The sequence below is a fragment of the Marmota marmota genome, unplaced genomic scaffold, assembly GCF_001458135.2.
Source record: "Marmota marmota marmota unplaced genomic scaffold, marMar, whole genome shotgun sequence".
NCBI classification, from domain to species: Eukaryota; Metazoa; Chordata; class Mammalia; order Rodentia; family Sciuridae; genus Marmota; species Marmota marmota.
In genome coordinates, this window is record NW_025999977.1 from 17,247,116 (window position 1) to 17,258,283 (window position 11,168).

At 34.5% G+C, this 11,168-nt stretch overlaps 1 protein-coding gene across 1 annotated transcript in view; it reads left to right on the plus strand.

The window, feature by feature from the left end:
* Positions 1-11,168, plus strand: part of Psme4 (proteasome activator subunit 4) — a 97,307-nt gene that overhangs the window by 35,698 nt on the left and 50,441 nt on the right. Inside the window, exons 10-18 of the mRNA XM_015479670.2 lie at positions 627-892; positions 3,786-3,972; positions 4,912-5,001; positions 5,973-6,037; positions 6,252-6,402; positions 8,435-8,533; positions 8,746-8,815; positions 9,276-9,343; positions 10,093-10,308. Of these exons, the coding sequence (XP_015335156.1) occupies positions 627-892; positions 3,786-3,972; positions 4,912-5,001; positions 5,973-6,037; positions 6,252-6,402; positions 8,435-8,533; positions 8,746-8,815; positions 9,276-9,343; positions 10,093-10,308 (1,212 nt within the window). The remainder of the gene's footprint in view (positions 1-626; positions 893-3,785; positions 3,973-4,911; positions 5,002-5,972; positions 6,038-6,251; positions 6,403-8,434; positions 8,534-8,745; positions 8,816-9,275; positions 9,344-10,092; positions 10,309-11,168) is intronic.

Genomic DNA, 11,168 nt, shown 5'->3' on the forward strand with positions numbered 1-11,168 from the left:
TATTTAAAAAATTTAAAAATATGGTCATACTTAACTGTTGCCTAGTAAGTTATTACTTTCATAGAACATACAGAAATATGCTATGGGTTACTGATGACAAACTGCCATATTTTGCAAAAGACAATACCAAAAATGCCATAGGATCATCTTTTCTATTTTATCATGTCAGCAGATTTTTTTTTTCTTTTTTACTTCCTTAAAGTGGCTTTTTATGCAACAGAAAATTTATGTGGTGCTAGAAATTCTTAAAACTAGAATTTGAAACTCATTTTTATTTTATTTATTTGGTACTTGAGAATTCAGCAAGGGACCTTTTTATTTTTATTTTGACACAGGATCTCGCTAAAATTACTGAGGTTCTTGCTGAATGCAGAGACTGGCCTCAAACTTCCTATCTGCCGAGTCACTGGGATAACAGGCATGCACCCCGTGCTTGGCAAAACTCATTTTTTATTAATTGTTCTCAATATTTAATTGATAGTGTTTAATTCTGTACAGTTTAGCAGTAATCTTTGTATTTAGAGCTGTTATTTCAAAAATCCTTTCTTGAGTGGATAGAGAAGAGCCATAAATATCTACAAGAGAAAGTTGCAACTACCTAGAACTTTTTGTTTCTTTGTTCCCAGAACAAGTTAATGAAACTACTTCAGCGATTGCCAAACAGTGTTGTTAGAAGATTGCATCGTGAAAGATACAAGAAGCCCTCTTGGTTAACTCCTGTGCCTGATAGCCATAAGCTTACTGATCAAGATGTTACAGACTTTGTACAATGCATTATTCAGCCTGTTCTTTTGGCTATGTTTAGCAAAACTGGTAGTCTAGAAGCAGCCCAGGCTCTGCAGAATCTTGCACTCATGAGACCTGAGTTAGTAATACCCCCTGTGCTTGAAAGGTAAGTGCTATACCTGTTTAGCGGAAGGTTCAACTATAGCTAAGTTAGTCTTGTCATCTGTTCCTTTTCCTTTCTGTGGAATCTGTTTTGGATTTTCAGGGCTTTTATCTATTTTTAGAGGAGAAACAAGAGGTTTTAACTTGATTTGTAACTTGATAAAGATTTATTAGGGAGAAAAAAATGAAAGGGAGGGACTGGGGATGTGGCTCAAGCGGTAGTGCCCTCGCCTGGCATGCGTGCGGCCCGGGTTCGATCCTCAGCACCACATACAAAGATGTTGTGTCCGCCAAAAATTTAAAAAAAAGTAAATGTTAAAAATTCTCTCTCTCTCTCTCTCTTTCACCTCACCTCTCTTAAAAAAAAAAATGAAAGGGAAATGAATAGTGTAAGTATTTTGGATATCTGCATATGATAGTTACCAAATCTTTTTTTTTCATAAATTAAGATCTATTTTTTTCCTTCAAAATGTGTCACTATTAAAAATGTGAGAATGTGGTAGTGAATCAGTGATAACAGGAAAATTTCTTTATCTTAATTATTTTCATGTACTGTATAATCTTCGGTGTATTGTATTTACAGTATAAATTTGATTGCATTTATTTTATTTTGTGTGTTAAAACAGCATCTAAAGTAGCTCTCTAATTGCCTAGTTACTCTCACAATCTAGGAATAGTGTATGCTAAGAAGGAAATTTAGTTTTTTGAGTGTTCAAGAAATTATTACTTCAGCTTTCTATTAAGCGTCATCTTTTTCTGCTACCTGAACTTGAACCTTACTGTTTTTCTCTAAAATGTCTTTGAAAGGTAAAAGGAAACATGTTAGTTTTTGGATCCCAGAGTGATCTACAATTGAATTTCATAAGAATTTATGTAGGGGTCCTTAGTGAAGGAATCCAGACCACAGTCTATTTGAACCTACTGTTGAGTCAGGATATGTAATATGGTCACAGTTACTTGTGGAGGAACACACTGTTTAAGATCTTTACCAAAATGTGGCTCCTGTACATTACCTATACATTTCAGTTGCTTTATGATGCAGTTTCATCCTGTTTTCATTGCAATGAGTATTCAAGTTAGGTTGTACCTTACTTTCTCAGCCTCATTTCTTTGGAAGTGCTGGGGGTGTAACTGAGAGCCCCCACCCAAATACATTCTAGGCAAACACTGTACCACTCAGCTGGTGTACATGTCTTGGAACAATGAAACTCTTGAACTCATAGAAGATAATTAGTAAATGGTATAGAGAAGGTAGACAATTTCCCCTATCTTCAGTTGAAAGTGTCCTTTGCTCCTTGATCTCTACTGGGTAATAGAAGCTAATAGTTATGGTAGGTTCATTGATGTTCCCTAGGGAGGAGGGACTTCATCTATTTTCATAGCTGAAATTTTGGAGGAGGATTTCAGTGTTTTTTACTTTTTCTTTTTTTTTGGTACCCAGGCTTGAACTCAGGGGTACTCTACCACTGAGCCACATCCCCAGCCCTATTTTGTGTTTTATTAGAGACCAGGTCTCACTGAGTCGTTTAGTGCCTCGCCGTTACTGAGGCTGGCTTTGAACTTGCTATCCTCCTCTCTCAGCCTCCGAAGCTGCTGGGATTAAGGTGTGTGCCACCGCACTCTTACCTTATTTATTTTTGGACTGAGTAATTATGAATAATGAGATAAAGTATTTTGTAGAAGGAACAAACTTTATAAACAAAATTGTGTACTTTGGTCACATCTTTCTTCTTTAGTTCTCAATGTTTGGATAAATTTAATATATTGAGCAATATTGTGTGCTTAGCCAAAATGTCATTTTTTTTGAGACTTTGAACTGTAATTTTGTGCTGTGTTGTGACATGACTTATTTTTAGGTTTTTTTCCTTTTATAAATGCAGAACTTAAAATAAAGCTGTAAACCCCACATGGTAGTGTACACTTTAGAGTTTTGCATCTCCAAAGATTCTTCAGTGTAATGTGCTTCCTTCATTTTTTACAATAGGACATAGTTTTTTTTTTAATCTTAGTTATAAATTTCCTTTCTCCATATAATACATAATGAAATTTCCCATATAAGTGGAATTTAAAATAACTATATTTTGGATACCCCTGCCCTCTTAAAATAGATTGATATTGTTAGCTTTTAAACACTTTGTGACCAAACATCACATTTGTCTTTTTTTTTTTAATTAAATCTTTGTTATCAATTCATTAGTTACCTTGTTATTCATATTTGTCTTTGTCTTATTCCCCACAGTTCTCTCCCTCTAGCGCCAGGAATATTATCATGTTTTGTATAACTGATTTGTGATTTTAAGCCTTTTTTAAAAAGAGCAGGTTACATTTCAGTGAGATTGTATTTCCTATAAAAGTGATGAGTGGGTATTTGTAACTTATTCCTGTATTTTAATTTATATTATTATTATTATTATTTGGTACTGGAGTGAATCCAGGGGCACTCAACCACTGAGCCACATCCCCAGCCCTTTTTTGTATTTTATTTAAAGACGGGGTCTCAACTGAGTTACTTAGGACCTTGCTAAGTTGCCTCAACCTCCTGAGCCGCTTGAATTATAAGCGTGTCCCACTATACTCAGTTTCTAATTTATTATTCTTAATTGAACCATTAGGTTAGTATAATGTGGGTTAAGGTGGATAAAATAACTCAAGTCCATTAGTTTATGCTCTTCTTCATGTAGAATTTGCATGGATAGAGATGACAATAATAGGGGATTGGAAAAAGATGCACCAGTCTATACTTTTTTGTGCATGTACTTTTCCTTTATATGTGTGATTCTGTTAACATTGACAGCAAATTTTCACTCCAGATACTCTGTTGATTTATTTTTTACATCGCAATGCAGTATATGAATTTAGTATATTTAATGTTGTAAAATTCTGTTTTGAAACTGTAGAACATATCCTGCATTAGAGACATTAACAGAACCTCACCAGCTCACAGCTACTTTAAGTTGTGTAATTGGAGTAGCCCGAAGTTTGGTATCAGGGGGCAGATGGTTTCCTGAAGGTCCAACACATATGCTACCTCTGTTGATGAGAGCATTGCCTGGGGTGGATCCAAATGACTTTAGTAAATGCATGGTGAGCATATTGATGATTTTTTTTTTATTCTGTGTTTATATTTTGTAAAAGAACATCTTGAATTTAAAATCTGAAGTTCTTTATAACACCATTCATCATAAAATCTGTTAATGATAACAGCATTACATATGTTGGTGCCTAAGTTTAGATTTATGAGAAATTGTTGAAGCTTATACCTTCCTTTGTTACGTAATTTGCCATAACCTGTATATATTTAATGATAGTAAGAGGGTTTTTTTTTTTTGTTGTTGTTGTTGTTTTTGTGGTGCTGGGAATTGCATCCATCCCCAGCCCTGATCATATGATTTTTTAAAAAAATTTTTAGTTACATATGACAGAATGTATTTTGGCCAACTACCCGTATATAAAGAATAACTTATTAAGTTCCCACTTTTGTGGTGATCATAATGATGTTTTAAAGCTCATTAGGTATTTACTATTTTTCCTTAAACAGATATTTTTAAAACTACCCTATGTTTTGATCATTTACCTTTTCCTTCATCTATCAGCATAAAGGGAATGTGAAGAAAAATGCCATCTTCTGCTTATATACAGATAGTATCATTTTTCTCATTTTCCCTTTCTGGTTTTCTAGGTTCTGCATGAGCATTTTATTTTTACCCTTAGTTAAAATAGTATTACACTTGAGGTGGAAAACTAAGCAACTTTTCAGTAACAAAAGATTGGAGAACTTTGTGCCTAAACCTAATAAGTAACTATATGGAAAATAAATTTAGTATAACTTCATTATTGAAGTGACAGCCAGTTAAGTTTTGGGTACTTAAAAATGTGAAATTCTAAGGGAAAAATATTCAGAACGATTGTTACGGGATTTCCCTCATGATAATTTTGGAGAGGGGAGCTGTTTAGCTTATGGTATGCTTGAATTGAAATAAAATTATATGATTAATGTTGAAAATTCTTTGCATCTTCCCACAGATCACATTCCAGTTTATAGCAACATTTTCTACTCTGGTGCCTTTAGTAGATTGTTCATCTGTACTGCAGGAAAGGGATGACCTAACAGAAGTAAGGATGCTGTTTGGTTAAAAATGATTAAATTAATTTCTAATTCTTAAAGCATGTGCGTTCTTAATGTATATTAGATAGTTTTAAAACAAACTTGGATAACTCTACAAAAGTTTCATTTACTAGAATGGTATAAATAAAATGCCAGACTATCACTGGGTAAGATAGTCTGTGTAGCACCTACCATAGGAAGTGGGTCAAAGTTTTTTCTATCAACCTAGGAATAAACTTTCCCAGTATTGGCATCTAATGAAAAGAGACTTTGTGGGGAGGGTTATGGTGGTTTTTTTTCACAACTATTTTCTGTATTATAATCATGTTAATACTTGATTTGCTTCATTTGGATATCAAGTAGTGAGACACCATTCTTTGTATACTAGCAGTTTTAACTCTAATTGGTAATAAAGTTGACTACTTTTTTTTTTTTTTAATTTATTTTTTAGTCGTAGTTGAACACAGTTCCTTTATTTCACTTAGTTTCATGTGGTGCCAAGGATCAAACCCAGGGCCTCGCGTGTGCTAAGTGAGCACTCTACCGCTGAGCCACAATCCCAGCCCTTACGTTTTTTTTTTTTTTTTTTTAAAGAAAGAGTGAGAGAGAGAGAGAGAGACATTTTTAATATTTATTTTTTAGTTTTTGGTGGACACAACATCTTTGTATGTGGTGCTGAGGATCGAACCCGGGCTGCACGCATGCCAGGCGAGCGCGATACCACTTGAGCCACATCCCCAGCCCCCCTTATGTTGTTTTTGACCCTTGTAAAATGTGTTAATTACCTTTTGTTTGGTTCCTAGAAAGTAGTGGATTGAGTTGTTCTAAATTGATGTGTGATTATGGTATTGTTTCTCACAGTATCCAACACAATAATTCAGTGTTAAATCTGTTTTAGGCCCTAATTGGGTTTTGTTAGTTCAGAGAAAAAAAAAATCAAAGGCTATTTGTAATCTCTCTCCAAATTTGGGTGTTACAGGTGGAACGAGAACTGTGTTCCGCCACAGCTGAATTTGAAGATTTCGTCTTGCAGTTTATGGACAGGTGAGCATCAGCTAGTAGCCTAGGCTTGTCTTTCTTTTGATATTTGGAAAATGGCTGTTCTACCCTAGACAGAAATTTCTCCCTATCACTTGAAAAGTGATAGATATTTAATTTGTAAAAAAAAAAAGAAGAAGAAGAAGAAGCTTATCTAATTATCATTAAATGTTAAACCAGGTTTTAGTTGCTAAAATTATATTTTGTGTGGATTATTTAGATGCTTTGGACTTATAGAAAGTAGTACATTGGAGCAAACAAGAGAAGAGACCGAAACTGAGAAAATGACTCACTTGGAGAGTTTGGTTGAATTAGGTCTGTCTTCTACGTTTAGCACAATCCTCACACAATGTTCCAAAGATATATTTATGGTAAGAAGATTATTTTTTTTAGTTTTATTTGCTGTTTTAGAATTGAGTGTCAATTACTTTAAGTGTATATACCATGCCAGATCCCTTTCTATACTAAGGTTTAAAAAACCTATACAGTTGGTCCTTGATATTCACAAATTTTCAATTTGCAAATCTTCCCACTTGCTTAACTTTGTGACCCCCAAATCAATGCTTTTGTGAGAACTTGTGTAGAATGACAAAATTTGAATTAACTCATGCAGGGTCCTGGCCTAAGGTTGAACAAGGCCACACTTTACATTCTTTTTCCATTCTTCTAACATGAACAAGTGTCCTTTAAACTTTTTAGTGCCATATTGGTTTGCATTTTAATTAGTGATTTTGCTGTTTTAAAATGTTAAAATGGCCAGGTATGGTGGCATACCCCTGTAATCTCAGCAACTTAGCGAGACCTTGTCTCAAAAAGTAAAAAGGGCCAGGGATACAGATCAGTAGTACAGTGCCCCTGGGTTCAATCCCCAGCATGGGCGGGGGAGTGGTTAAAAATGGTTCCCAAGAATGTAATGCTTAACTAAGGTCTAGTATTCCTAAGCCTAAGAGTTGTGCTGTGCCTAATGGGAAAAAAACAGGCATGAGTTTTACAGTTGTTAACTGTGAGTTCAATGTTAATGAATGAAATGTAAGTATTAAATGAGTGTCCATAAACAGATACACACCTAAAACAGGTATATGTACTGATCACTTGACAAAAATGTTGTGACCAGAGGCTCACAACAACCTAATGCTATATTTCTCTTAGAAGCATTCCCAGCAACTTTACAGAACATAACTACCATGAATAATGGGAAATGACTATTTTGTAAAAATTTACAATTAAATATAATTAGGAGAGAAGTTTTGGGAATTATTTATGCCATCACATGATAGAAATCATATCCTTTGAATAAATGGGGGGTGGTGGTAACTGGGGATTGAACTCAGGGCACTCAACCACTGCGCCACATACCAAGCCCTATTTTGTATTTTATTTAGAGACAGGGTCTCACCGAGTTGCTCAGAACCTCACTAAGTTGCTGAGCCTGGCTTTGAATTTGAGATCCTCCTGCCTCAGCCTCCCAGGCTGCTGAAATCTAAGGGTACGACCTGGCCTTTGAGTAAATTTTGACAAATTAGAAATAGTTGTCCCCATAAGGAATTTGATATTTGATACTGGTTGGTACCTAAATTTTTACAGTGTGGCCTTTAAGAATACTCTTTATGGGGCTGGGGTTGTGGCTCAGAGGTAGAGTGCTTGCCTAGCATGTGTGAGGCAGTGAGTTCGATTCTCAGCACATAAATAAATTAAATAAAGGCCCACCAATAACTTAAATAAATAAATAAATAATAAAAAAAGAATGGTCTTTATTTGTACCTCTTTTATTTTTTCCTCTGAGATTATCACTGTTTAACATGTTCATCCTGGCTCAGAGCCAAACTGCCATCCAACTGCATGATAGTTACTAAGATTATGTTAGTATAAAGAAATGAACATAAATCATCTCTTGTTTAACAGAGTAAAAGTTGTTTATAGTTTTCAGCATTGTTAATCCAAGTTTAGAACTCATTTCTTCATTTAGCCAACAAGTCCAAATTCTGTGACATGATTATAAAATTAAACAGGCAGCTTCAAGTCTTTTTAAAGCAGGGGTAGTTTTATAGTTGTTAGAAGGACAAATTTTAAGTGTTAACATACTTCAGAAATTTCCACTTTTTGGGTTAACCGTGGTAATTAAACAGCATTTGCTGCTATTAGCTACTGTTTTGTTCCTATGGTTTTTGTAGCAAGTAAAATCTTGTTCCTTAAATGTTTTGTTCAAGTTGGGATTGTCTTCACAGATAGTTCTTAGACCTGAATGTAACATTATTAAGCAAATTGTATAAAATCAGATGGCTACCTGCTTACTTGTTATTTTTAGTGTAGTATATTTTTCATTTTCTTTTATATTCCATAAGATGTTTAATTTTCTTAAAAATGATGATTAGGCATTTTCATTTTTTTAATATATCTTAACAGGTGGCCCTTCAGAAGGTTTTTAATTTTTCTATTTCACATATATTTGAAACAAGAGTGGCAGGCCGCATGGTGGCAGACATGTGCCGTGCTGCTGTAAAGGTGAGTTTAGTTTTTTGAACTAATGAATTAATGTCTCAACAACCAACAAGTTTGTGTGGTTAATTATTTCAGAAGTGCTTGTATTGAAAATACATAGCGTGTCAGTAGCTGCTTACAGCTCCCCTTTGCCACTAAAAACAATGCTAGTGTATATTTTGTGACTGTTACATGTTTGCCTTTCATAAAAGTTATTTTTACAAATATGTTTTCAGTGCTGCCCAGAAGAAGCTTTGAAGCTATTTGTTCCCCACTGCTGTAGTGTTATAACTCAACTTACAATGAGTAAGTCATAAAATTAATATTCTGTCTTTACAAGTCCAGATATGTTTTTTTCTTCAGTTTTAGAACTCTGTTAATGAAAATATATTCCTTGAACCTCTGCAGCATTTTACTTTCTTTATTTTGGGGAAGGAATTGCCTCCCCCAAAATGACTCATCCTTGTTGGCAGGTAGCTTAGAAGTTGTACTCTATTTAATTAATATTTATTACTTTGTTAAAATATCACTTATTCTTTGAGAGAGAGAGAGAGGCAGAATTTTTGTTTGGTATGTGTATTTTTCTCAAGTTTATTTTCTACCTCCTGAGTTGCTATGGCAGGCCTCAAACTTGAGATCTTCCTTCATCAGCCTTTGAAGTCACTGGGATTATAAGTGTGTGCTACTGCACTGGCTAATTGAAATATTTTAAAATTATTTAGTCATATGCATATTTTTTTCATCTGATAGTATTTTGCTATTTTAGATGATGATGTGTTGAATGAAGAAGAGCTAGATAAGGAGTTACTATGGAATCTTCAACTTTTATCAGAGGTATTGTAAGTTTTTGGAAGAACATATTAACATGCTTTTAAGCCCTTTCTGACAAATTGGTTTTAAAATGTGGAAAGCCAAAAGTTTGAAGTTTCTTGATATAGCTTGAAAAAGTCAGAACTCTCCTTTTATCAAAGAAGTGTACATTTTTTATTACTATTGCAGTAGTACTAATAAAAAACCTATTTGATTGAGTTTTTATTGATTAAGTCTGGTGCGAACAACTCATTAATTGAAATGTTTTTTGGAATCATTCAGATATAAAATTTGGCCATCAGTCAAATTTCAATTTCCATTATGAGACAGTTCAACAGTTTTAAGTTTCATCTCTTAAAAGATAGATACCCATTCTTTTTTCTTTTCCCATTTCCCCTTTTCATTTTTCTCTTTTCATCCCCCCTTTCTTCTTTCTCTCCTTCCCTTCTTTGTGGTACTAGGGATAAAAGCCAGGGCATTATATATTCCAAACAAGTACTCTACCTCTAAGCTACATCCCCAACCTGAGATAGACCCTTTTGAAAGGAATATTATTTTGGCACATGAAAGCCTAAGCTCAGAAAATGTGTTTTAATGTCCAAAGAGAATTAAATTATTAGAATACAGTTAATATGGCAATCCTAAATTAAACTCATTTTTAAGAAAGCACTATTTTAAGGCTACTTTAGTGGCTAAGCACTGAACTTTGCATTAATTATTGGTTGTTGATCTTTTAACTAAAATATCTTCAAACTCCCCCCCCCCATTTTTAGATTACCCGAGTGGATGGGAAGAAGTTGCTTCTTTATAGGGAGCAGCTTGTAAAGATTCTCCAAAGAACCCTACATTTAACCTGTAAGCAGGGTTACACTCTGTCTTGTAACCTTTTGCATCATCTTCTTCGTTCTACTACACTTATCTACCCTACAGAATACTGCAGTGTACCAGGTGGCTTTGACAAACCTCCTTCTGAATACTTTCCTATCAAGGCAAGCATTTTAAATAATTTAGGATATAAGAATAAATTGGCTTCATTTCCTGAGTAATTCAAAATGTGTTTCTTTTCTTGTATATAGAGATACCAGTTTTTTGTTTTAAAATAAATTATTAAAACTATTATTATAATGTATTAAACTTGTGTCTCACTTCAAATAGAGCTAAAACTCTAGTTTTCTGTTTATACATAAAACAACTTGGTTTGCCATGTATAATTCTGTAATTCTGTGTAATTTTGTTGTTTCACTAACTAACTGCACATAAACTTGTTGTCACTCTTTTAATATAATGTTAAGTGGCTCTTCGAGGTGAATTTTCTTTTTAAATGGTACTGAGTATTGAACTTAGGGCCTGTTACATGCTAGGCAAGTGCTCTGTCACTGAGCTTACAGCTTTTTAAATACTTAATTTATGTATTTATTTATTTTGTGGCTCTGGGGATTGAACTTGGACCTTGAGCATGGTAGCACTCTACCACTGAACTCTATCTACTTCAGGCTTTCCCAAATCTTTCATTTTGTGAGGTGAGGGTGGATAGTAGGGATTGAATTCAAGAGCACTCTACCACTGAGCTACCTCCCCAGCCCTTTCATTTTTTGAGATGGGGCTCTTCTGAGATTTACAGTCCTCCTATCTCAGCCTCCCAAGTAGCTAGGATTATAGATGTGTGACATCATGGCCAACCCCTAGCTCCCACTCCTTTTAAACTTTTTTTGGGACATCCTCTTACTAAGTTGCCAAAGCTGGCCTCAAATTTGTGATTTTTCTTCCTCAGCCTCCTGAATCACTGGGATTACAGGTGGGTGGGTGCCACCACACCAGCCCTGTGATCCTTTTTTTTTTTTTTTTAAAA